We start from the raw sequence: 26,531 nt of genomic DNA, 5'->3' as shown, positions 1-26,531 counted from the left end.
GACCCAAGCACTCGAGCCGTCGCCTGCTGCCTCCCAGGGTGTGCGCTAGCAGGAAGCTGGATCAGAAGCGGGGGCAGAACTCAATCGCAGGCCCTTGGATACGGGATGCGGGTGTCCCAAGCAGAGTGGCCGAACCTGCTGGGCCGCCAGGCCTGCCGCTGAACATTTTTTTGGAATGAGAAGTTGGAAGCTCTGAGAAATAACGTGGGCATCAGGTGCTATCATCCAGCTGCAGAAAGCTGTGGGTTTTGTTCACAGAACCAGGGCCAGCGGCAGCCCTCAGGAGCCACTGAGCCCGGGACGCGCCTCCCATAGCTAGCGACTGTGGCTCTGGCTCCCTGCAGAGAGCCTGCAGCATCCAGGACCTGGGCACTCGCCTGGACTCTCAGGTCTCTGAGACCGCTGTCAGGTCATCAGGAAACGCCTGCCTTTGAGGTGTGTGCCCTGCCCAGAGCACGTGCACAGTTGGATGGCGTGGGGGCCTGCCTTTGTGGTGCAACGGGAGAAGCTGCTGCCTGCGACACCGGCATCCCAGGTGAGCGCTGGTGCAGGTCCTGGCTGCTCCACTTCCCATCCAGCTCCCTGCTAAGGAACCTGGAGAAAGCAGCAGAGGCTGGCTCAAGTGCTTGGACCCCTGCTACCCATGTGGAAGAACCAGGTGGAGTTCCTGGCTCCTGGCTTCAGCCTGGCCCAGCCCCAGCTGTTGTAGAGCTGTCTCTGTCTCTCCCTCTTTGTCTGTGACTCTTTCAAATAAATAAAATATATCTTTAAAATAGAGAAGTAAGTAAAACTTTAAAATAAAACCAAACGGATGGTGTTGACGACAGGGTTCCTTTATCTTCTGTCTGCCAGGCTCTGCGTTCCTCATCTCTTCCTCCGTAGCATTCCGAGGATCCCACGAAGCAGGTGCTGTTAGCCTCTGCGTTTATACATGGAAAACAGGGCCCAGAGGAGTTCTGCAATACGTATGGAGCACCCAGCCAGCAAAATGCCAAGCTAACATTCAAAGTTATGTGAAAGCCCTGCAAAATGTTCATCGACAATGGAATGGAAAGGTAGGGGGCTTTTTTTTTTTTTTTTTAAATTTGAAAGGCAGAGAGAGACACAGAGAGAGAGAGAGAGCTCCTATTTGCTGGTTCATTCCCCAAATGCCCATGCCATCCAGGGTCAGGCCAAAGCTGCAAGGCATGAACTCGATCGAGGGCTCCACATAGGTGGCAGGAACCCAGCTGCTGGAGCCGTCACCTTCTGCCTCCCACGATATGCACTAGCACGAAGCTGGGATTGGGAACCGAGCTGGGACTCGAACCCAGACACCCTGATAGGGGATGCACCAGCTTAACTACTAAACCAATCAGCCACCTCAACGTAAGTGCCTTAACACAACAGGTTAAGCCACCACTTACAACACCGGCATCCCATGTTGGAGTGCCAGTTCGAGGCGCCATTCCTCCAGTTCCATCCCAGATCCCTGCTAATGCGTCTAGGAGGTTGCAGATGTCGGCACGTGGGAGACCTGGCCGGAGCTCCTGCCTCTGGACTTTGGCCTGACCCAGGCTGTTGTCACCACCCATGGGTAAGACCTGGATGGGGTTCCTGGCTCCTGACTTAAAGTTTTAGAAAACTTGTTTAAAATCCATGCATAGGTGCTTATTTATTTATTTGAAAGGCAGAGTGGCAGAGAGAGGGAGAGAAAAGATCTTCCCTCTGCTGGCCCACTCTCCAAGTGGCCAATATACCTAGGTTTGGGCCAGGCGAAAGCCAAGAGCCAGGAACTCCATCCAGGTCTCCCATACTTGTGGCAGGGGCCCAAGCACTTGGGCCATCTTCTGCTGCTTTCTCTGATGCATTAGCAGGGAGCTGGATCAGGAGCAGAGCAGTTGGCACCCCAATATGGGATACTGATGTCACAAGCAGTGGCCCCTATATTTTTATAATAACTATTTCCATGAACTTTTTGGAGTCCTCTCATATGCATGAATTTCACAATTTTGAGTACTAAAAACATTATATATGTATATATATTAAAGATTTATTTATTTATTTGAAAGGCAGAGTTAGAGAGAGGCGGGGGGGGGGGGGTCTTCCATCTGCTGGTTCACTCTCCAAATGGACACAATGGTCAGAGCTGGGCCAATCGGAAGCCAGGAGCCAGGAGCTTCTTCTAGATCTTCCACATGGGTGCAGGGGCCCAAGGACTTGGGCCATCTTCTGCTGCTTTCCCAGGCCATGGCAGAGAGCTGGATCAGAAGTGGAGCAGCCAGGATTCAAACCAGCGCCCATATGGGATGCAGGCACTGCAGGTGGTGGTTTTACGCACTACACCACAGTGCCGGCCCCACCTTATATAATTTTAAATAAAACACTTACTTATTTGAAAGGTAGAGTACACAGGAGGGATCTTCCATCTGCCAGAAGATGGCCAGATTGCCACAATGGCCAGGGCGGGGCCAGGCTGAAGCCAGGAGACTAGATCTTCTTCCAGGTCTCCCATGTGGGTGCAGGGGCCCAAGCACTTGGGCCATCTTCCACTGCTTTCCCAGGCCATTAGCAGAGAGCTGGATCAGAAGTGGAGCAGCCGGGACTCGAACCGGCGCCATTATGGGAAGCTGGTGCCTCAGGTAGCAGCTTTACCTGCTATGCCACAGTGCCAGACCCTGAAAAGAAATCTTTTAATTTTAATCCACAAATGGCTTTACTTTAAGATCTACTTACTTATTTGAAAGGCAGAGTTACAGAGAGAGACAAAGAGAGAGATCTTCTACCTGCTGGTTTACTCTTCAAATGGCTGCAAGGATTGGGGCTGGGCAGGGTTGAAACTGGGATCAGTTTCTCCCATGTGGGTGCAGGGGCCCAAGCTCTTAGGCCATTTTCACTGCTTTCCCAGGCACATTAGCAGGGAGCTGGATCATAAGTGGAGCCTCCGGGACATGAACTAGCGCCCAAATGGGACACTGGCATTGCAGGTGGTGGCTTTACCTGCTATGCCACAATGCTGGCCCCACAAATAGTTTCTACATTAATTATTTGAAGTGAGGAAGAGAGAGAGACAGAGAAAGCTTTCATTCACTGGTTCATTCCCCTACATGCCCTCAACAGCTGGGGCTGGACCAGGCTGAAGCCAGGGCCAGGAACTCAGTCCATGGCTCTCACGTGAGTGGCAGGCACCCAACTACCTGAGCTACTTTGCAACCTCCCGGGGTCTGCATCAGGAACCTGGGTCAGGAGCCAGAGCTGGGGATCAAGCCCAGGGGGTGTGCTATGGGATGCAGGCATGTTAATCAAACGCCTGCCCGTCCACTAACCTTTTGCTGCGCAGTCTCATCCTAACCATCGCTCTGTTTACTCCACATTCTGCCCTCCCCCAGTCCAGTCCCTTTCTCTCGTCTCTGCGGCACCATTAGAAGCAGGCCCAGTAGAAACTCTGGGCTCAGGTCCAGAGTGCTCCTAGTAAACCAAGTGCTACCCCCACCCCACCGTCTCCCAGACAGATAGCCTTGACCTCCCGACGGGCTGGACATCTCTCATCCACACACCCTCACTGTTATCCAGCCATCTTAGAACAAACCCAAACCCACGCCTGTCATCTCTACCCTAGCATCCCGAGCGAAGGGAGATGTCAGCACACACGGCCTCCTGTTTGCACAGGAGACTTGAAGGCCCAGAGAGGGGCACTGGCTGGCCAGGGTCACACAGCAATCCAGGAGTGAACCTTGTCTCCTGCTCTGGTTCTTGTCCCTTAGCTCAGGGCGGGGCAGAGCTGAGCTGGGCTGCAGGTGGCCCCGTCTTGGCTGGGTGGGAGGGACCCAGAGACCCCTGGAGAAAGACCAGCTCCTGAGGCCAGGGAACAGGTTTGCTGGGCTCAGCAGTGTAGACGGGGCAGACGCCGACACAGCAGCTCGCTCGGCACCCAGCAGCCCTGGTCCTGGAGACGGGTGCCAGCCCTGAATCTCCCAAGCCCTCCCTGGCGAGACAGAGGTTGGGCTTGGTCTTCCTGGACCCCTGGTCCACCTCTCGCGAGTCAGTCTTAGATATGGAGGCCCAGAGCGGGCAGGGGCGAGCTCAGGAGGCCCTGAGCCTGCCTGGCTGCTCCCACTGTCCACACCCATCACGCCCTCATGCCTGGGGACCCAGTGCTGCTCCCAGGGCCAAAGCCACGCTGTTTCCTTTCACCAAGTCCGTCCCTAGAAGCCACAGAGCTCAGCCAGGAGTCCTGGGCTGGGGGCGTGGGACCTCCCGCTCTGAACTCCTGGCTGAGGAGGAGGAGGAGGAAGCAACAGGGGCCCCAGAGCCACCCACCCCTCCCCCACACACCAGGGCCTGCCCAGGGCAAGGTGGTCTGGAGACAAACCTCAGGCATCCTGGCCGTGCCCAGCTGACCAGCACCCTCCAACACAAACACTGGGCCCCTGGCTCCGGCATTTTTCAGAGATGACATCAGCTCTTAAAGCTGTATGGCTCCTGCCTGCTCGGCCTAGAGAGCGGGTGTCCAGAGCCCCCGGCCCGTGAGGCACGACCGGCGCCATGGCAGGTGGCACACAGCAGGGAGGTGGCCCGCAGCCTGGCCCCCGGCCCGAGGTTGTACCGCAGGACCGGTGCAAGCAGAGCACAGACCCACCTTCCGGTCCCCAGGCCCCGCTGCAGGGCCCCTGCTCCACACCATCAAGAGTCTCTCTGGGCAGCCAGCCCCTCCATCCTGGGCTTCCACAGTATCCTGTCCACACTTCCAGGACTCCCCAGCCCCTGTGCAATGGCTACAACCACCCCTGTCCCCCACTGAGACCCTCAGCACCTGCAAATGTTTGCAGAGCCAAGGATAGAGGGCAGAAAAGCCAGAAATCTGGCGAGGAAACACCCCCACTGATCACCCTCCCGTCCGATCACCAGGTTTTTGCTAAGGCATCTAGCGCCGGCATCCACTCGGAGGAGCATTCCTGCCCCGTCAACGTGCGTGGGCAAGCTCAGGATCGGGGGTGGGGGGCTGGGGGGGGTCTTAAGACCCCTAACCCCAGGCTTTGCCAGGTGACCCAGGGGAGCCAGCCCCAGCCCCCAGCTGGGCCCCTCAGACAAGCAGGAGGTGAGGGAGGGAAGCATAACCTCCCACGCACCCCCTCCCCAGCCCAGGCCTTCCGCAGCAAATCTCTGGCTGATGACCGTGGGGGAGGAGCTCCGTACGGTCCTCGGCCCTGAAAGGGGCGCCCCTCCCAGGGTCTCTGACTCCCCTGGGACAGCCACCCAGACGTGCTTTACGGCAGGATACGCTCAAGCGCAAGGGAGAACAGCAGGAAGAGAGAGCCCACTGACCCCTGCCCGGGACCGGACGCTGTCCAGAGCGGCTATCAGGTCGGGGACCACGCCCTCTGGGTCTCTAGATCGGGCCCCTCTGCGCACGGCCCTTTGATTTGCACGCGGCTCTGTGTCCCGCACAGCTGCCCTGGCCGCTTTTGCACCTTACACACTCAAAATGGCGGTGGGGCTCACTTCCGCCTCCACAGGAAGAGCGCAGATGGGGCCTACTGGGCTGGTCTGGGCATGCGTGTGTGGGGGGGGTTGCCCCGGCTCCTGGCTGGTCTGGAGCTGGAGATGGACACACGTGCGTCCGAGGAGGACCTGATGCAGTGTCCCGGCTCACTGGTGCTGGCCTCAGAGCGCTCCCTCCCTGGAGGCCAGCAGCCAGGCCCAGAGTGGGCCTAGAAATAGGCCCCTGCCCATGGCTGCCGCAGCTTTCTCAGGCTGGTGGGAGGAGTCAGTCTGTGAAAACCCTGGGCCTGCTGGCAGCACAGCCTGAGCAGCGGGACCCATGGGGAGCGCTAGCTGTGGAGTGGCACTGGGGTGCTGGGGGAACAGATGGGCACAGCCCCGCCTCCCGGGAGCCTGACCAGCAGTGTGGAAGGAGAGCACGGGGGGAGTGGTCAGGGGGTCCAGGAAGGTGTCCCCGAAACAGGTGCTGTCCATCAGAGACCTGGAAACAAGAGGAAGGGAAGGAACCAACCGAGGGTGGAGGCCTGCCCAGGTGCGAGAGGCACCTGGGGGCTCTGCTGAGGCCAGAGGCAGGGGTGAGGGCGGTGAGGGGGTGCTAGAGGGTAAGGCCTCTTTGGGGTTGGGGGGTGTGCTCCAGCCACCACGGTGCTGCTGAGCGAGTGGGGGTGGGAATGCAGGAAGGGTCTGAAGAGGAAGCAGCAGGGAGGGGGGAGAGACGGACCCCAGCACCCCACACCAGGGTGCACACTCTCTGGGCCCAGGAGGCCTGGGTTCCCCCTCCTCAGTGGACGGCCCAGGGCCAAGGCCCTGCTGCTGACTCAGGCCCCGCGGGCCAGCTCAGCATTCCTGCCACCACCACCCCCCCTCCATGGGGCTATTGAAACCCTTTGTAGGGGGTCAGGCCACAGAACCACACCCCCACCCAGAGCCTTCGGCTGCACTGTGGGCGCTGCTCTCGGGGACAGTCTGGGAAAGCTCTGTCCTGGAGCGCCTGGGACAGAGGACAATCCTGGGTAAGTGGCACCAGAGAGGGGATCCCAGAGGGAAGGAAGCCTCCGGACACTCAGGCCGCAGGCCCCGGACCCCCTCTGGGTTTAAGTGGGAGAAGCTGCGGAGGCCCTGGGCCACATCCTGCCTCCGCCATCAGACTAGAGCATTCCTGGGCCGGGGTGGTTTTCCCACAGATGGAGGCCACCTGTCTGGGGAGAGGGTACGTCTGGATCTCCCCCATAAGACAGGGCACCATGGTGGGAACCTGGCCCAGCCCAGGGCTCCCTAAGGGCGGCTTTGTCTCCTCCTGGGGTCAACCTCTGCCTCTGCTGAGGGGGTGGGTCCCACCCTCCCTGGCCTTTGCCCCTGGACTGGCGGCGGGGCCTACACGGCTCAGGTGTGCTCGCTGCAGGTATGGGGCGGGTGCCATGAAGCCGGTGCGAGTTGTCACTCTTTGGTGGATGCTCCTGCTGGGGGCCGCCAGGAAGGGCGCTGCGCAAGAGTCCACCTTCTACTATGGAACCTTCCCCGTGGGTAAGTCCGTCCCTCGGCCGCTCTGTCTGTCCGTCTGTCGGCCTGCCCACCTCAGCTGGCTGGCTGATGTCTTTGGGGTTTTCGCTTCCTGGCTGGTAGGAGGAGAAACATCCTTCCAATATGTTCTAAACTAAAAGAAGTTCCTAGCAAAAAAAAATTTTTTTAGTTACTGAAAAACTATACTGGTAATAAATATTAATCAGAGCTAAAATTGTGCCCCCAAGTTTTTAAGGTGCTAGAGTTTTGCCCACCCTAGCCCACCAGCTCTAGGTCCTAGGGAGACAGAGCTGGGGTGGGGGGAGGTGGTGCGGAGCCCAGCAGGGGGCTCTCCCCACATCTCCCCCGCCGCAGGCTTCTCCTGGGGTGTGGGCAGCTCCGCTTACCAGACGGAGGGCGCCTGGGACCAGGACGGGAAGGGGCCCAGCATTTGGGACGCGTTCACACACAGCGGCACAGGGAAGGTGCTCGGGGATGACACGGCAGACGTGGCCTGCGACAGCTACTACAAGGTGCAGGTGAGTGGGGAGTGCAGGTGCGCCTCTAGCCGAGGGGAGAGGGAGCCCCAGGGATGTGTCAACCCAGTGCCCAGCCAGCTGGAGCGGCCAGGGAAGCAGGGCCTCACCCGAGCCTGTGGTGTGTCCTCTGGGCCCTCCTGTGGCTTGTGCCCCCTGTGGCATGAGTGACGCCAGCTGGCCCTCGGCTCCCACTTTCTTCTCTGGGTTGTCTGCTTCGGGGAGCTTCACCCGAGTTTTTATATATGTATATATATATATATACATATATATATATTTTTTTTTAAAGACTTGAGAGGCAGAATTACAGAGTTTGAGAGAGAGAGAGAGAGAGAGAGAGAGAGAGAGAAGTCTTCCATCCTCTAGTTCATTCCCCAAATGGCTGCAACGGCCAGGCTGAAGCCAGGAGCTTCTTCCGGGTCTCCTATGTGGGTGCAGGGGCCCAAGCACTTGGGCCATCCTCCCCTGCTTTCCCAGGTGCATTAGCAGGGAGTTAGATCGGAAGAAGAACACCTGGGACTTGAACCTGTGCCCATATGGGAGACTGACATCACAGGTGGTGGCTTTACCGCCTATGCCACAACACCAGCCCCCTCGCCCGAGTTTTTTAGGAACACCCCAATGGTGTTCTCAAAGCAGCTCCATAGCCGGCATTTTCCCTGAATCTTGGCATAACTGTTGCATGTATGGGGCAGGAGCTATCAGCTCATGGTACAGGGAGGAGACAGATCCTGAGAAATATGCACAGGTTGGGGCTGGTGCTGTGGCGTTCTGGGTAAAGCCGCCGCCTGCAGTGCCGGCATCCCATGTGGGCGCTGGCTCGAGTCCTGGCTGCTCCACTTCCCATCCAGCTCTCTGCTATGGCCTGGGATAGCAGTAGAGGATGCCTCAAGTCCTTGGGCCCCTGCACCCGTGTGGGAGACCTGAAAGAAGCTCCTGGCTTTGGATCAGCTCAGTTCCGGCCATTGTGGCCATCTGGGGAATGAACCAGTGATGGAAGATCTCTCTCTGCCTTTGCCTCTCTGTAACTCTGCCTTTCAAATCAATCAGTCTTTTAAAAAACAAAAAGAAATGTGTGCAGGCATGAGCCTCGGCACCCTAAGGACCGCTGGGCCCCCGCTGACCGGGCTTGCCTGGCCCCTGCCTTCGCAGGAGGACGTGATGCTGCTGAGGGAGCTGAACGTGAGCCACTACCGCTTCTCCCTGTCCTGGCCCCGGCTCCTGCCCACTGGCATCCGAGGTGAGCCCGGGCAGCCCCTCCCAGGCCCAGGGGCAGCCCCTGTGGGCCACGTTGGCTCTGAGCGGGCTTCAGAGAGTCCTGATGAGAGAGACTGGCCCAGGAGCCCCGGGGCTGCCGGTCACTCGGCTCCCTGCAGATCTCTGCCACCCTCTGAGAGCAGGAGTGCTGGCAGGACGCCCTCAGGCCCAGGAAGCCTGGCCCCGGAGGGTCAAGGCCACGTCCCTTCTCATCACGTCCACTTGTGTCATCCGCAGCCGAGCAGGTGAATGAGAAGGGCATCAGATTCTACAACGAGCTCATCGACGCCCTGGTGAGGAGCGACATCACCCCGATCGTGACCTTGCACCACTGGGATTTGCCGCAGGTGAGGGCTGGCGCAGCCTCCGAGCCGGGGAGCTCGGCTTGGCTGGAGGAGCTGGGCGTGCTGGGGCCTGGACTCTGGCTCAGGGTGGTAGGATCCCTGAGCACATCTTACTGCCTCCATCCATTCGTGCTGCCATAGCAGAATCCTGCCGCCCGGGGAGCTGATGGGGTAGGGGTGTGTTCTCTCACAGTTCTGGGGGCTGCGAAGTCGGAGATCGAGGTGCCAGCCGGTTTGGCGTCCCGTGAGGGTCTGGCGTCTGTTTCCAAGATGCTGCTTTGACCACTGCGTGCCCCAGGGAGGGAGGCTGTGTCCTCGCGTGGGAGAAGGCGGAGGGCCAAGGGACAGACTCCGAATCCCATTCAGGAGGGCGGGACCCCGGTGACTCAGGGCGGCACCGGGGATTCCGCGTCAACCTGAACTTGAGGGGTCGGAGACGTTCAAGCCATGGCACTGGCTGGCGGCACGGAGGGCACACTGGCTGCACGGATGTGTGTAGTAAGCGAACAGCTCGAATCCTCATGTTTCGCAGCACACTTGACATCAAAACAGCAGATCAGAAAACTGCAGGGGAAGAATTCTCAGGTCAGGGTTTGGCGACCTGGCATAATGAACAAGTTTTAATCCTTTGTCTCCATTTGGAGCCAGAACCACACGCGCCCCCTTACGATCCCTGCGCCCCAGCAATGCCCGTGAGGCCTCAGTGGGCTGTAGAAGGTGACGGGGAGGTGTCGCTGTCTGAGTTCTCCATTCCCTTGATGAGGCTGTGATCCTGGCTCTGGGTGCTGCGAGGCGGAGAGCATTTGGGATGGAGGCGTGGCTTCCGGGAGGTGCTGGGGAGCAGGTGTGGCCCACCAGCGCTCTAAAGGATCAGGCAGGTGCGGGGAGGAGAAGGTGCTCTGGTCGGTTGGTGGGAGCAGGGCCCGGGGGCAGGGGTACTGGGGATGGGGTGGACCTCAGGGAGCAGGAGCAGCAGAGGAAGGCTCAGGACTGGAAGAGGAATCAGGGCCAGACCTGGAGGGCCTCAAAGGTGACTGGTAATTGGGGTTGATCCTGTGGGAAGCTGGGGGGGGCGGGGCAGAGAGGGCTTTATGGAGATGAACTGGAAGCCAGCGTCTGGGCCTGCCTTGGCCAAACACTCGCACCGATGGGCCCAAGTCCCAAGGGGAGTGCCAGCTGCGCTCAAAGGAATGATGAGTCTTGGGAGATTCTCCCACCATGAGGGGTGGGGGTAGGAGAGCACCCTTGCTGGAGAAGGCGGCCCCACCCTACACAGAGGCTCCTGGGGGTGTCTGCAGCAGCACCCCTCAAAGCCCTCCTGGGAGCTCTCGTGTGTTCCGGGTGCTTTCCCTTCACAACACCCCCTCCTCCGCCAGTGCCCCAAGTTCCTCCTAGGCGCCAGAGTCCCAGACCTCCATGGCTTAAGTTATTGGCCCCACGTTGCCATCGCATCTCGGTTCATCGCTGCCACTGCTCTCAAGTCTTTGTGCCCGTGACCTTGTCCCTTTTGCTCCCCTGAGCACCTGCTGTGCTGTGAGTGCCCCTGTTTCTCCCACACATTTGGCCAGCGGGGTTCAGAGGGCCTCCTTGGGCACCTGCTTTCCTCTCTCCGTGGCAGCTGCTCCAGGTGAAATACGGCGGGTGGCAGAACGCGAGCATGGCCACCTACTTCCGGGACTACGCCGACCTGTGCTTCGCTGTCTTTGGGGACCGTGTGAAGCACTGGATCACTTTCAGCGACCCTCGGGTGAGCTGGGGCCCTCTGCCGGCGAGAGCAGCCCCTTGCAGCACCAGGTGGCTCCCTGACACTTGTGGCTCCTGTTCCTGTAGGCCATGGTGGAGAAAGGCTACGAGACGGGCCTCCACGCGCCGGGCCTGAGGCTGCCCGGGACCGGCCTGTACAAGGCTGCACACCACATCATTAAGGTGAGATGGATGCTGTGCTCCAGGGGCAGGGGTGGCCTCCGGTGCCAGCTCAGCCCGCCCCGGACTCTGGGCCTGAGCTCAGTCCTCTGCCTCCCAAGCTGTGAGGATAGCCTGGGGGCGGTGTTCTGCTGGACTCGGAGCCCGAGACCTGCTGGTGGCCACGAAGCATCACGATTCAAGGGGATGGTACCTGTATGGGTAGAAATGTGTCACCAGAGGCCGGCACCACGGCTCACTAGGCTAATCCTCCGCCTGTGGCACTGGCACACCCAGTTCTAGTCCCAGTCAGGGCACCGGATTCTGTCCCGGTTGCCCCTCTTCCAGGCCAGCTCTCTGCTGTGGCCCGGGAGTGCAGTGGAGGATGGCCCAGGTCCTTGGGCCCTGCACCCGCATGGGAGACCAGGAGAAGCACCTGGCTCCTGGCTTTGGATCAGCACGGTGCGCCGGCTGCAGCAGCCACTGGGGGGTGAACCAACGGCAAAGGAAGACCTTTCTCTCTGTCTCTCTCTCACTGTCCACTCTGCCTGTCAAAAAAAGGAGAAATGTGTCACCAGAGATCCAGACTGTCCTGTGAGGAGTGCTGACCGCAGGTGTGACCGTGAGCTAAGGGCTCAAGTCTTCAGTGGCTGAGTTGAAGGAGGGAACGAGACAGAGCCCAGGAAGGCCGCGGTGGGGGTTAGACCTGCTCATCTGACAGCGTAGGGCTCCCAGGCCCTGGGCTGTGGGGAGGAGTTCGGACAAATGCGTTGTTTGGGAGCCGCAGTAGAGAGCAGGTGGGGGGGCCGGCCTGTGCATCAGGTTAAGTCACCGCCTGTGACGCCGGCGTCCCGCGTGAGTGCTGGTTCGAGTCCTGGCTGCTCTGCTTCCATTCCAGCTCCCTGCTAATACACCTGGAAAAAGAGTAGGGGATGACCCAAGTGCTTGGGCCCCTGCACCCACATGGGAGAGCTGGATGGAGTTCCTGGCTTCTGGCTTTAGCTTGGCGCCATCCTGGCTGTTGGGGGCATTTGGGGAGTGAACCAGTGGCTGGGAGATTTCTTTCTCCCTCTGTCTCTTCTGTCGCTGTAACTCTGCCTTTCAAATAAGTAAAGTGAACCTTAAAAAAAAAAAAAGCAGGGCAGGCACGGCCCCTCCTCCAGGCCCTCCTGGGGCCAGTGCAAGCTCCTCTACCTGGGGGAGCTGCAGGGCAGGTGTGGGGGCGGGGGAAGGAAGGGGAGACTCAGAGCAGGTGCTGGAGGTGGCTGAAGCTGGGCCACGCAGCAGGCCATGTGTGGGCACAGGTGAGCGTGACGCGGCAGTGGGTGTGGGACTGGCCCTGAGGGACGCCTGGCAGAGGTGGGCGGGCAGCCCGTCCCAGCTGGACAGCAAGGGGCCGCTGGGTGACCCCCGGGCCCTCAGACTCACGATGCAGGGAGACCCTTCGCATTCTTAGGGTTTCTTCTTTTTTTTTAAGATTTATTTATTATTTGAAAGAGTTAGAGGGGCAGAGAGAGAGAGAGATTGGTCTTCGGTCTGCTGGTTCACTCCCCAAATGGACACAACGGCAACAGCTGGGCCCATCTGAAGCCAGGAGCTTCTTCTGGGTTTCCTATGAGGGCACAGGAGCCCAAGGACTTGGGCCATCTTCTTCTGCTTTCCCAGGCCATAGCAGAGCTGGATTGGAAGTGGAGAAGCCAGGACTTGAACAGGCACCCATATGGGATGCCAGCACTGCAGGCGGTGGCTTTACCCACTATGTCACAGCACCGGCTCCGACTTACGGTCTGTCTGCCTTCCTTCCTTCCTCCCTCCCTCCCTCCCTCCCTTCCTTCCGGCAGAGTGGACAGCGAGAGACAGAGAGAAAAGTCTTCCTTTTACGTTGGTTCACCCCCCCGTGGCCGCTACGGCCCGGCGCACTGCGGCCGGCGCACCGCGCTAATCCGAAGCCAAGAGCCAGGTGCTTCTCCTGGTCTCCCATGCGGGTGCAGGGCCCAAGCACCTGGGCCATCCTCCACTGCACTCCCTGGCCACAGCAGAGAGCTGGCCTGGAAGAGGGGCAACCGTAATAGAATCTGGCGCCCCAACTGGGACTAGAACCCTGGGGTACCAGCGCCACAGGCGGAGGATTAGCCTATTGAGCCGCAGTACCGGCCTCTTTTTTTTTTTTTAATTAATTAATTTATTTGAAAGTCAGTTACACATAGAGAGAACGAGAGGCGGGGCGGGTCTTCCATCCTCTAGTTCACTCTCCAATTGGCCACAACAGCCGGAGCTGCGCCGATCCGAAGCCAGGAGCTTCTTGCAGGTCTCCCACGTGGATGCAGGGGCCCAAGGACTTGGGCCATCTTCTACAGCTATCCCAGCTGCTCTACTTCTGATCCGGCTCCCTGCTATGGCCTGGGAAAGCAGGGGAGGATGACCCACATGCTTGGGCCCCTGCACTCACGTGGGAGACCCAGAAGCTCTTGTCTCCTAGCTTCAGACTGGCTCAGCTCTGGCCACTGGGGTCACCTGGGGAGTGAGCCAGTGGATGGAAGACCTTCTGTCACTGTCTCTACCTCTCTCTGTAACCATCTTTCAAATGAACAAAATAAATCTTAAGAAGAAGGCTCTGAAGACCTCTGTAATAGCGCACACCTCCCAGGCCTTGTCCGTAAAGGTCTGAGCCAAGCAGGCGGGATCCCGGCAGCGCTCCGAGGTGTTCCGCTCCCTGGGACGGCCCAGGCTTCCTTGCATCTGTCCGGTCATCTCTAGCTGGCAGGGAGGAAGTGTAGGGAGAGCAGGCTGGGGCGGGAGGGTGGGGGCGGTCCTCAGTGGGTAGTGGCCACCCCTCCTGCAGCCCGCAGACTCGGTTTTTCTAGGTTGATGCCTCCCAAGCTCCAGCAGTGTTGAAACCAGGTTCCTGGGCCCCACTCTCCGCGTTTCAACCAAGTTCCCACCAAGTTCCCCCTGGGTGCTGATGCTCTCAGCCCGGAGCCTGTGAGAACCCGCGGCGCAGCCCACTCCTGTCTCGCGTAGACACGGGACAGCCCCAGGCAGGCTGTGCACGGGGTAGCTGGCCTTTCTCCTGACTCCCTGATGGCATTTTCCTACCTTCCTGAGCGCCCTGCAGTTGCTACAAGCAGGAAGAAAAACAAGAAACTGTAGTAAAAAGCTTAGAAGAAGAAATGAGGACACAGTGGTTTGTGCTGGAGGTGGGCCAAGCTTCCTCCGTGGGATGAGGGCCGAGGGCGCCTCCAGAGGTCAGAGGCAGGGAGACTGGATGGCGAGGGTCAGGCTGGGCTTAGGAAAACCCTGGGTCTGAGGCTGGGCCCCTGGGGCCAGGAAGGAGGGGATGGGACTTCTCCCTGCCCACCCCCATGGAGGGGGCGGGGAAGTGGACCTGTCAGTCACTGTGGTGAATCTGCTCCCTCCCGCAGGCTCACGCCCACGTCTGGCACTCTTACAACGACATGTGGCGGGGCAAGCAGCGAGGTGAGTCGCGGTGCACGCCCTGCGTGCAGGGAGCACACGGTGCCCACAGAGGCGTGGTCACACCTGCCTCCACGCCCCTTCTCTCTGCAAGGTCTGGTGGGGATTTCGTTGAACTGTGACTGGGGGGAGCCCGTGGACGTCAGCGACCCCAAGGACGTCGAGGCTGCCGAGAGATACCTGCAGTTCTGCCTGGGCTGGTTTGCCAACCCCATCTATGCGGGCGACTACCCCCAGGTCATGAAGGACCGCATAGGTGAGCGAGCCGGGCCTGGGGGCGGGGCTCGAGGGCTCGGCCAGCACCCAGAGAACGGGGAGACCCGTGCAAGTCCCTGGAGACTGAGGATTGGGCGACTCCTCGAGCTGCCCCCTCTTGTGCTCCGCCGTCCTCGCCTGTTCTGCGCCGTTGTCATGGGGGGGGTGGCGTTCAGGGGTCTCGAGGAAGTCTATGGAAAAGGCTTATTGTGGGGAAAACAGCACACGGCTGTCAGAACTCTTCCGTCCCAAAAGATACCTGTTTTTCATTCCTTTTCCCCAACGCTGAAGGACCCTAGAACTTTCCAAGTGTGGTTTCCACAGAGCCTGGGAGAGCGCAAGAGGCAGGGAGAGCACTCAGGGCCTTCGGAGTCTGGGTGTCGCCTAACGGAAACGGCACCGGAAGTGGCTTGGAAAGAACCCAACCTTCAGGGCTGTCTTTTTTTAATTTTAAGATCTCTGTCTGTCTATAAAGCACAGTGACACAGAGATCTTCTATCTGCTGGATCACTCCCCGGTGGCTGCAATGGTCCAGGCTGAAGCCAGGAACCTGGAACACCATCCGAGTCTCCTACATGAGTGGCAGGGCCCCAAGCACTTGGGCCATCCTCCGTGGCCTTCCCAGGTGCTTTAGCGGGCACTGGGTCAGAGGTCGAGTAGCCGGGACTCGAACCGGCTTTCCGACGTGCGCTGCTGGTGTCGCTGAACCCCGTGCCATGGTGCCAGCCCCCAGGACGTCCTCAGGAAGCAGGCTCAGTCTGTGTTTCCACTTGGACCTCATGTGTTAGCCTGTTGGCCACTCGCCCTGGCCACAGCATGACTGCTGTAGCTCCAGGCATCGTGTCTTTACACATCAACACTTCACAGCAGAAAACGGGGCACAGATCCACATTTCCCCCTGCCAATTTGTCCCCATTTTTGAAAAAGACTTATTCACTGTAACTGAAAGGCAGAGTGAGAGAATCTTCAGCTGCTCGTTCACTCCTTAAATAGCCACAACAGCCAGGGCTGGGCCAGGCCAAAGCCAGGAGCCAGGAGCTTCTCCCAGGTCTCCCATGTGGGTGCAGGGGCCCAAGAGCTTGGGCCATCCTCTGCTGCTATCCCAGGCCGTTAACAGGGAATTGAATCAGAAGCGGAGCAGCCAAGGCTCAACCGGCACCCCATTTTTTAAAACTGTGGTAAAATCTTTACTACATCTTCACCTTTTTAAAAAATTATCTATCTATCTATCTATCTATCTATCTATATATATATATTTAATTACTTGAAAGGCAGAGTTAGAGGGAGAGCCAAGGAGAGGGAGAGATGTTCCATCTGCTGCTTTGCTCCCCAGATGGCTACAATGGGCCAGGCTGGGCCAGGCCGGAGCCAGGAGCCAGGAGCTTCTCCTGGGTCTCCCATGTGGGTACAGGAGCCCAAGCACTTGGCCCATCGTCTGCTGCCCTCCTGGGTGCATTAGCAGGGAGCTGGATTGGAAATGAGGCAGCCGGGACTCAAACCTGTGCCTATGAGATGCTGGTGCTACAGACGGTGGCTTTATCCACTCGCCACAGCGCCGGCCCCGATCTTTACTGTTTTTTAAATGTGGGAGGCAGAGACACAGTTCCCATTCGCTGGTCCACTCCCCAAATGCCTGCGATGGCCAGGACTGGGCTGGGCCAAAGCCAGGGCAGGAGCACAGCCCAGGGCTCCTACAGGGGTGGCAGCCACCCAGTCACTTGAGTGCTTCCCAGAGGCTGCGCCAGCAGGAAGCTGGCGTCAGACTGGAGCCAGCAGGACCCGAGCCCGCGCCACAGGGTGGGACCAGGCGTCTTAACTGCCAGGCTACATCCCTGCCCATGCCATACGCATTGCTCAGGGTACAGTTCAGTAGCGTGTTCACAAGACTGCCCGGCTATCACCACCATCCATCTCCAGAACTCTCTGTCTTGCAAACTCTTGCTCTGTGCTCCTTAAACGACCTCCAGCCCCCTCCCCCCACTTCCTGCTTTAACAGTTTTGTCTACACCGAGTGCCTCACCTAAGTGGAATCATACAAGCATGTCTTTTCCCGATTGGCTGTTCTTTACCCAGTGTGACGTCCTCAAGGTTTGCCCCATTGCTGTAGGTCGGGATGCCTTCCGTTCTGAGGCTGGGCAACCTCTCGCTGCGTGGGCCACGTGTTGCTTGTCCCTTCACCTGTCGGTGGGCACGTGAGTGGCACACATCTTTTAGCTTTTGGTAATGCCGCCATGAACGTGGGCGTAGGGGTGGCTCCTCGAGACCCTGCTATCCGTTCTCTCGACCTCCCCAGCAGAGGGATTGCTGAGTCGGACGGTCATTCTGTTCTCAGTTTAAGGAACCGCCATGCTGTCTTCCGTAGCACGGCGCCCTGGCGACGCACGAGTGTCCCCATTTCTCCACGTCCCGGCAGTAGTTGTGGTCTTGGCTTTCAGGTAGCAGCCATCCTGACGGGTACCAGGCGGTATCTCCTCATCGTTTTTGTTTGCATTTCCCCCGACTTTGGAACCTTGAGCATCCTCTCACGTAGGCCACCTGTGCATCTTCTCTGGAGGCACTCTGCATTGAATTGGGTTACTGCGGGGGTGGGGCTGTTCTCTGCATATTCTCAGTCTCTTCTCCCCTATGTCATTTACAGTTTTCCCCCATTCTGTGGGTTGGCTTTTTATTCATTGCTGATTCCTTTTAAGATTTATTTGTTCATTTTGAAGGTCAGAGTTACTGAGAGAGACATAGAGAAATCTTCCAATGGCCAGGGTTGGGGCAGTTAAAAGCCAGGAGCCAGGAGCTTCTTCTGGGTCTCCCATGTGGGTGCAGGGGCCCAAGCACTAGGGCCATCTTCCATTGCTTTCCCAGGTAAATCAGCAGGGAGCTGGATTGGAAGTTGAGCAGCCAGGACATGAACTGGAGCATTGCAGGCGGTGACTTTACCGGCTGTGTCACAACACCAGCCACTAATTATGTCTTTTGACACACAAAATTTGTGAATTTTCACAAAGTCCAATCTGTATATTGTTTGTGTGTGTCTTTGTTGTCATATCCAAAAAACCATTACCAGAGCCAGCATTGAGGTGTGGCAGGTAAAACTGCCTCCTTGGACACTGGCATCCCACATGGGCGCCAGCTTGTGTCTCGCTGCTCCACTTCCGATCCAGCTCTCTGCGATGGCCTGGGAAAGCAGTGGAGGATGGCCCAAGTGCTTGGGCCCCTGCACCCACGTGGGAGACCCAGAAGCTCCTGGCTCCTGGCTTCAGATTGGTCCAGCTCTATTCGTTGTGATGGGGAGTGAACCAGCAGATAGAAGCTCACTTTCTCTCTGTCTGTCTCTCCCTCTGTCTTTCATTGTGCCTCTCAAGTAAATAAATTTTTTTTAAAAATCCTTGATTTGGGGCAGAGACAGTGAAAGCATGCACATGAGCACCCCCTGGTCCACCTCTCATATTCCCAGGAAGGGCTGGGCACGAGCCTAGAGCTTGGGGCATAGCTGGAACTCCCACGTGGGTGGCGGGGCTTTGACGACTGGAAGTGGCACTGCTGCCCCCCAGGGTCTGCGCTGGCGGAATCTGGAGCCCAGTTCTGAACCCAGGTGCTCTGATAGGGGACACGGGTGTCCGGATCAGCGTTTTAACCAATAAGCTCAATGCCAGCCCCCAAGGAGTTGCTTTTTTTGTGTTCATTGATTGAAAACTTTTGGCGAGGGCATATATACAAGGGTATATTGTTGAATTCATTTATTAGCACCAAAAAGTATAAAGCGAAGTCGAGGCACCCCTGCCCCCCGAAGGAAGTCCACCTCCAGGGAGGGACTGTGCCTCTGTGAGTAAGGTCGCTGCCGCCAGGTCAGCGCCTGCCCTCACCAGATGCGCATCTTGGCAGCCCACGTTGGGTGTACCTTCTTCCAGTGGCTGCTCCGAGCTGTACTGACTTAGATTCCGTCACGAATAACCAGCTCCCACAGCCAGACATCTGGGTTGTTCTGTTCTTTGGCTACGTGGGGCTGGCGTTGTGGTGCAGTGGGTGAAGCCACTGGTTGCGATGTTGGATTCTCATATCAGATCCCCACTTGAGACTTGGCTGCTCCACTTCTGATCCAGCGCCCTGCCAAAGCACCTGGGAAAGCAGTGGAAGATGGCCCACGTGCTTGGACCCCTGCACCCACGTGGGAGACCAGGGGGAGGTTCCTGGATTCTGGCTTTAGTCTGGCCCAGCCTCTGCCATTGCAGCCATTTGGGGAGTGAACCAGTGGATGGCAGATCTTCTCTGTTGCTCCCTGTCATTCTGCCTTTCAAATAAATAAACTTTTTTTGGGTAAATATTTATTTGAGAGGTAAAGTTACAGACTTATAAAGGGAGAGACAGAAAGGTCTTCCATCCTCTGGTTCACTCCCCAAATAGCTGCAATGGCCAGAGCTGGGCTGATCCGAAGCCAGGAGCTTCTTCTGAGTCTCCCACATGGGTGCAGGGGTCCAAGGACTTGGGCCATCTTCTGCTGCTTTCCCAGGTGCACTAGCAGAGAGCTGGATTGGAAGTGGAGCAGCCATCAGCAGAGAGCTGGATCGCAAGAGCAGCTGGGACTTGAACCAGCACCCATATAGGATGCCGGTGCTGCAGGCAGAGGCTTAACCTACAGCACCACAGTGCCGGCCCCAATAAAATCATAAAAAAAAAAAAAATCTGGGGCCGGCACTGTGGTGTAATGGGTAAAGCTGCCACCTGTGACGCCAGCATCCCATATAAGCGCTGGTTTGACACACGGCTACTCCACTTCGGATCCAGCGCTCTGCTATGCACCTGGGGAAGCAGCAGCAGGAGGCTCAAGCCCCTGGGCCCCTGCACCCACGTGGGAGACCTGGAAGAAGCTCCTGGCTCCTGGCTTCTGATAGGCCCAGCTCCAGTCATTGTGGCCATTTGGGAAGTAAACCAGAGGATGGAAGATTTTCTCTGTCTCTCTCCCTCTCTCTGTCTTATCTTTTCTCTCTGTCACTCTACCTTTCAAATAAATACATCTTTTTCTTAAAAAACCCTTTGGCTACTCAACAGACATTATCCCCACACTTCCGCCGTGTCAGTGAGCAGGGATAAGTGGATCCGGGAGACAGCGTTCACCTGGTGCTTAGGGCGTTGGTAACGATGCCCGATGCCGTGTTAGAGCACCTGGCTTTGAGATCGGGCTCTGGGTTCCACCTCCAGCTTCCTGCTCACGCGCACCCTGGCAGGCAGTGGGTGATGGCTCAAGCCCTTGGGTCCCTGCCACCTGCGTGGGAGACCTGGATGGAGTTCTTGGCTCCCTGCCACGGCCCTGGCCACTGCAGGTCTTTAGGAAGTAAACCAGCGGATGGGAGCTTTCTCTCCTGCTGCTCCTCAAATTAACAAAAGAAAAATCAGGAATTGGTCAGTGAAAACAATACACTTCTGCAGTTCTTTTATTATTATTATTTTTTTGATAGGCAGAGTGGATAGTGAGAGAGAGAGAGAGAGAGAGAAAGGTCTTCCTTTTTGCCGTTGGTTCACCCTCCAATGGCAGCCGCGGCCGGCACACTGCATTGATCTGAAGCCAGGAGCCAGGTGCTTCTCTTGGTCTCCCATGCAGGTGCAGGGCCCAAGCACTTGGGCCATCCTCCACTGCACTCCCGGGCCATAGCAGAGAGCTGGCCTGGAAGAGGGGCAACCAGGATAGAATCCGGTGCCCCGACCGGGACTGGAACCCGGTGTGCCGGCGCCGCAAGGCGGAGGATTAGCCTGTTAAGCCATGGCACCGCCCTTCTGCAGTTCTGAGAGGAGCCTGCTTCAGACAGAGGTCTGAGCAACACAGTGTGGACGTGCCCCTGTCACCCCCTTCCCACCCCGGCCTCCCGGCCCCCTGCCAGCTTGGTTGTCCACACGCCGTGTGCTGTGAACATACTATTAAGCTATACAGACTCTGGCATTTTTTGAATAGCATCCAAAATTCTGCCAGCCTAAGGCTGTGTTTGCTGAGAGCCCGCCCTCGTGTCGACACGCCAGCATCACCACGTGTGACAGTTGGCCCCGATGACGTCTCTGTCCGTCTCGACAGGAAGGAAGAGCGTGGAGCAGGGCCTCGAGGCGTCCAGGCTGCCGGCGTTCTCGCTGCAGGAGAAGAGCTACGTTAAGGGCACCTCGGATTTCCTGGGCTTGGGTCACTTCACAACTCGGTACGTCACGGACAGGAGCTACGCCCCCCGCCAGGGACCCAGCTACCAGAATGACCGGGACGTCATGGAGCTGGCCGACCCGGACTGGCCGGATCTGGGGCCCCAGTGGCTCCGCTCGGTGCCCTGGGGGTTCAGGAGGCTCCTCCACTTTGCTCAGGTGATTATTCCGTGGAGCCGGGTCGTGGACATCGAGGCCTGAGCTGCCGCTCTCCAGGCTTAAGCTCGGGCGCCTACCTCTGAAAGCTGATCAAAGAGAACAGTTCCAACTCTCAGGCTCCCCAGTGTGCCGTCCAATGAACCGCTTCTGTGTATATCCTTAGCTACTTAAAAATCTGTTTTAAAGGCAGAGGGGTAGATTTCCAATCCGCTGGTTCACTCTCCAATTGGCTACAATTGCTGGGGCTGGGCCAGGCCAAAACCAGGAGCTGGGAACTCCATCCGGGTCTCCCAAGTGCAAGGACCCAAGCATTGCTTTCCCAGGCCCATTAGCGGGGTGTGCAGGGAGCCGGATCGGAAGCAGAGCGGCTGGGACCCCAGCTGGTGCTCCCACACGAGACGCTGGCACCACAGTGCCGGCCCCATAGCTGAAATTCTATGCTGCCCTTCTCACCCGAGATGGGACATGCGGGAACCACCAAGAAACGGGTTCTTTGTATGGTTTTGCCTCGGGTCCACTCGTCCCTAGGGGAACGTCTGAACTGGCAGGTACCAAGTGAACACACGCTGGACTCAGTGGCGGCAGGCTCACGCGTGTGTTCCCATAGGAGCCTCTGTGCCAGCGCCTACCGGAAGTCAGCAGTTGAGAGCCCGCTGTGTGCCTCCCTTTCAGACGCAGTATGGCGATCCTCCCATCTATGTGACAGAGAACGGGGCGCCCCAAAGAGTGCCCTGCAGTCAGCTGTGTGATGAGTGGAGAATCCACTACCTCAAGGGATACATAAATGAGATGCTGAAAGGTGAGAGCGGGACTAAGGCTGTCTGCTCCACTGTGTCCCCTGACCCCGTGCGATCCGATCACGCGTGATCAGCCAAAGTTTGCTTTTACGTTTCTTTCGGCGTTTTGGTATCGTGCTTTGTAAAGGACTGACACAATACAATGTCCTTGCAGCCGTGAAGGACGGCGCTAACATCAGAGGGTACACCGCCTGGTCTCTGTTGGACAAGTTTGAGTGGGACAAAGGCTATGCGGACCGATACGGATTATACTACGTCAGATTCATTGACAGAAATAGGCCTCGCCACCCAAAGGCCTCCATGCGCTATTACAAGAAAATCATCGCTGCCAATGGGTTTCCCAGTCCGAGAGAGGTGAGGCTACTTCGCCACGTCCTGTGTCCTGGATTTGACAGCAGCGGGGGTGCACAGCGGGGCGAGGCCATCTCTGAGAGGCAGGGGGTACAGCACAGCCCTGTCTCTCCCCTGACTTCCCGCTGTGTGCTCATTTATTTAGCATGCAGCAAACACACCTTAAAATGCCACCCCTAACACACAGAATGCTAGGGGTATGACTAGAACTTACACTGGGGCCCTGCCTGCTTTAGGTTAGGACAGGGCAAAATCAAGACAATTGAACGGTACTCCCAATGTTGTCGCTCTTGTTTTTTATCTGTCTGAAGGGCAGAATTAGAGACAGAGACCTTCCATCCTCTGGTTCACTTTCCAAAGGGTAGCAATGGCCAGGGCTGGGCCAAGCCAAAGCCAGGAGCTTCTTCTTGGTTTTCCATGTGGGTGCAGGGGCTCAAGCACTTGGGCCATCCTCCACTGCCCTCCCGGGCCACAGCAGAGAGCTGGATCAGAGGTGGAGCAGCCAGGGCTTGAACCGGAGCCCATATGGGATGCTGGTGCTGCCCGCCCACCCCTTTTAATATTTGTTTATTTGAAAGTCAGAGTTAGATGGGGAGACAGAGATCTTCCATTCACTGGTTCACGTCCCAGATGGCTGCTTTGGTCAGGGCTCAGCCAGGCCAAAGCCAGGAGCTTCATCTGAGTCTCCCACATGGCTAGCAGGGACCCATGGGTGTAAGTCATCTTCCACTGCTTCCCCAGGTGCATTAGCAGGGAGTTGGATCACAGGTGGAGTAGGCAGGACATGAACTGGTGCACCCAGATGGGATGCTGGCGTCACATACACCTGCTATGCCACAATGTTGTGTCTTATGACAAACAGCTCCTGCTCACTCTTCAGCATATGTATAAAAGGCTAAGTAAAGTGACTGGGTAATGACCATGGCATTTTCTTTACCCACCAGTGGAGCCCTACAGATGCATTGCTCCACAATGAAGTTAAAATAATCAAGCTTACTAATCCTTTCAACCTGTTTTCAATTACATATAAACTTCTCAGCTCTGTTGCCACACCAATTGGCAGGGAATATAAACTATAGAGTGCTTTCATATGAGTATTTTAAAAAAGAATTTATTTGAAAAGCAGTTAGAGAAAGAGAGGGGTTTCTTCCATCTGCTGGTTCACTCCCCAAATGGCCGCAATGGCTAGGGCAGGGCCAGGCTGAAGCCAGGAGCCTCATACAGGTCTCCCACAAGGGTACAAGGATCCAAGCACTTGGGCCATGCGCTGCTGCTTTCCCAGGTGCGTCAGCAGGGAGCTAGATTGGAAGTGCAGCAGCTGGGATTTGAACCGGTGCCCACATGGGATGCTGGCACTGCAGGCAGGCCATTGCTTTAACCCACTGTGCCACAGTGCCATCCCCAAAAGTAATTATTGAAAATGTTGAAATAAACTTGTTCACCAAAATGTCAACGTGAGCCCAGACTAACCAGAGAGGCAGCAGCTGGAAGCTGTCGGGCACTCATACAAGCCCTGGCCCGGACGGATACTCCTCTGCTCAGACTCCCCCACTGCCATGCACGTGGGGGTGCATATGAACGCTTAAAGCACAGGCAGATATTTAAAATGTTTGCCTGTACCCCACACTTACTCCAAAAGGAATGTCAGGTAAGAAGTGTGGTCTCACACTAGTTTGTTCATCTGTGGGGTTTCCATTAGGTGAACCGCTGGCACCGCGAAGCCCTGGACATGTGCTCCATCGACAACCAGATGCTCGCCGCAGGTGAGTGCGTCCGCGTCTGTCCTCGGGCAGGGGGGAGTCACACTGAGTGTGACACATCAGTGACAGCCATCGGAAGTGAATCTTCCAAAGCCACGGACAGCTGCATGTTTCTTCACTCTGAAGTGATTCGGATTCATGTTTCATAAGCACTGTAAACATGAAAACCTACCAGGAGAGAGATGCTTATCCTTCCTGGTTCTCTCTGAATCATGCTGTAAATGTATGTAGCTGCAGTTCTTGTTCTTGTGGGAGGAGGGAAGTCAACCCTTACACCAAATGCGATGAAACACTCCAAATTTAGATTTGCTCATTGAGCAAGTAATTTTATTAAGCACTCAACTATTAGTTAAGGGGGTATTTTAAGCCCTGGAGATACAACAGTGAACAAAAAACAAGGAGCCTCGCCTTCTAGAAGGCATCATTTCTTATGCAACGGGATGTAAAAGGGCAGAGACACGGGGCAGTCAGCGGGACACCCCCTGGTTAATAAGCTCGTCTTTGCTGTGCTATCGCACAATCCCGTCAGCTTTACCAGCCAGTGCCCCAGCACGCACCACCCCGCAGACCTAAATAGCCAGGCGGCTCTGCCTCATCCACCCCACTTACCCAGGGGCCTGGCACACAGCCTGCAAGTGTCTGCCACTCTGCACACACAATATGCTAGTCACTTGGCTCGTAAAAAATTATCAAACTGTCAACGCCGACACTCACCCCCCTCTCAGGACGCACGGCATCCTCTCTGGGCCTCTCAGGAGTTTTCCTTCACCCACCTCTCCAGCAGAGCCGAGAGGAGCCATGAGACCTGCTGTCAATCCTGAGATTAACACACAGGGGGATGGGTGGGGCTTGCACGCTGCCACTCAGCCGGTCTCTTCTGAAAGGTTTTACAAAGCCTTCAGTGCACCCGAGAGAGAGTAACTAGACGACAGGGCGCTGCCCCCCCAGGCCCCTGCCTCACAGCCAAGCCCACTGGCCGAGCCCTGCGCTGGGGCTGACGCTGGCTGTCGCGTTGCAGAGCCCCTGCTGAGCCACATGCAGCTGGTGACGGAGATCGTGGTGCCCACGGTGTGCGCGCTCTGCGTGCTCATCGCGGCCGTGCTGCTGCTGCTGCTGCTGGGCAGGCGGAGCTGAGGGGCTGCAGGCCACGGCCCCCGCGGGCTCGCCGCCTTCCGGCTCTGCAAGTTTCCACACACGTCTGCTTCCGGCTCGTCGGTAATTATCCCCACCCCCCAACTTTTGTTTTGTGCTGGGACCTACAAATGAGAAAATGGAAGCATAAGTCAAATAAAAACCACTTGTTAACGTCAGCTCTCCCGAAGTCGGCATGACTACTTTGCTACTCGGCACACGTTTTCATTTTACAAAAGTGGGACCACTGCATACAAACCATTTGGTCGGCTGAGTTTTTAAAACATTTCGAACGTGTCAAACATGTCACCGTAGCAGCCTGCCAGCTCAGCACTGTCCAATGCAGAGGCTCAGGGCCAACGCTCGCCAGGAGAAAGTGAGCACAGGCTCTGGTCTGAGATGCCCCGGAGGCCAAGTGCAGTCACTGTGTTCACTCGGACAGAGCAGTCACTGGCCCAGAGAATACTTCAGCTCTGCTGAAAGGTCAAACTCATCTCCATTTATTTGTGGACAAAATGACTTAAATAATTTTAATTTTTTTCTATTTACCTTTGTTTCTGGAACACAGTAGAAAATAGTGTTAACCGAAAGAATCCATGAAAATAATACCACCAATCAAAATGTTTCTATCTGGGGCTTCATCTTAGAGCTGGGCTGGGTTAAAACTTTTTAACAATTTTGCCTTCAATGTTAAGTTGGTCAGGAGTCCGCTCCTTCTACCACAAATAGGAGGGCATTTCAAAAATGGAATGACAAGATGTTTATTTTGGTGCAATTTTTAAAAACTTATGCATAGTTTTCTTAATGTGTATTTCCTGTGAAGTTTCTGAACAATGCTTATACAGGTTTAAAATGCAGAGACATGATGACTCAAAAAAACTGGGGGTGGGGGACAGGTGGTTGGCCTTGCAGCTGAAACCCCACTGGCTGGGATGGAGGCACACACTGCAGCACCTGAGTGTGATCCCCATGGTCAAGTACCTGGGCCATCTTTTTCCCAGGCACCTCAGCAAGGGGCTGGATGGGAAGTGAAGCAGCTGGGACACAACCCAGTGCTGAGAAGTCCAGCTCCTGCCTCCACCTCCCGATAACGCACACCCTGAGAGGCAGCGGCAATGCCTCAGATGGCTGGGTTCCTGCCACCCTCATGGGAGACCTGGGCACTTGGGGGAGTGAACCTCTCCACTCCTCCTGCCTGTCTTTTTCTCTGCCTCCTAAACAAACATTTTTAAAATTTGTATTTCCCTGCTTTCTAGGATTTAATTGGCCAAAACAAGTTAGCCAGTTCATGACTTCTACTGCTTGGTAACATCGGGTAAGCCTCTTGTCCTCATCTACAATGCCCATGGAAGGTATCGCATCACAGTGCAGCTGGAGAGAGAAAGTGCGCGGAATACCTTGGCGAGGGCCCTC

The 26,531-nt window shown here is 56.9% G+C and overlaps 1 protein-coding gene and 1 long non-coding RNA gene across 3 annotated transcripts; one reads left to right on the top strand and one right to left on the bottom strand.

Annotated features, from left to right (window-relative positions):
* Positions 1-2,076: 2,076 nt before the first annotated feature.
* LOC133769604 (uncharacterized) lies at positions 2,077-4,400 on the bottom strand. The gene is made up of 3 exons (XR_009867216.1): positions 4,352-4,400; positions 2,371-2,657; positions 2,077-2,240 (listed from the first exon to the last, which is right to left on the bottom strand). It is a non-coding gene; the product is annotated as an uncharacterized LOC133769604 (long non-coding RNA).
* Positions 4,401-6,400: 2,000 nt separating this feature from the next.
* On the top strand, positions 6,401-26,527 carry LCTL (lactase like). Of its 2 annotated transcripts, none has more exons than XM_062206188.1 (14): positions 6,401-6,494; positions 6,884-7,005; positions 7,357-7,520; positions 8,670-8,757; positions 9,012-9,121; positions 10,737-10,865; positions 10,949-11,044; positions 14,443-14,497; positions 14,589-14,750; positions 20,805-21,079; positions 21,752-21,878; positions 22,031-22,230; positions 23,927-23,990; positions 26,375-26,527. In XM_062206188.1, the coding sequence occupies exons 2-14, from the start codon at positions 6,900-6,902 to the stop codon at positions 26,425-26,427; spliced, it is 1,629 nt and encodes a 542-aa protein (XP_062062172.1). In that variant the 5' UTR covers positions 6,401-6,494; positions 6,884-6,899; the 3' UTR covers positions 26,428-26,527. The 2 variants fall into 2 exon arrangements, with proteins under 2 accessions (XP_062062172.1, XP_062062171.1); XM_062206187.1 differs by lacking the exon at positions 26,375-26,527 and adding an exon at positions 25,006-25,121.
* Positions 26,528-26,531: the final 4 nt, after the last annotated feature.

This window comes from Lepus europaeus, chromosome 11 (assembly GCF_033115175.1).
Source record: "Lepus europaeus isolate LE1 chromosome 11, mLepTim1.pri, whole genome shotgun sequence".
NCBI classification, from domain to species: domain Eukaryota; kingdom Metazoa; phylum Chordata; class Mammalia; order Lagomorpha; family Leporidae; genus Lepus; species Lepus europaeus.
The sequence above is the reverse complement of the archived record's forward strand: the minus strand, read 5'-3'. Positions and strand labels throughout refer to the sequence as shown.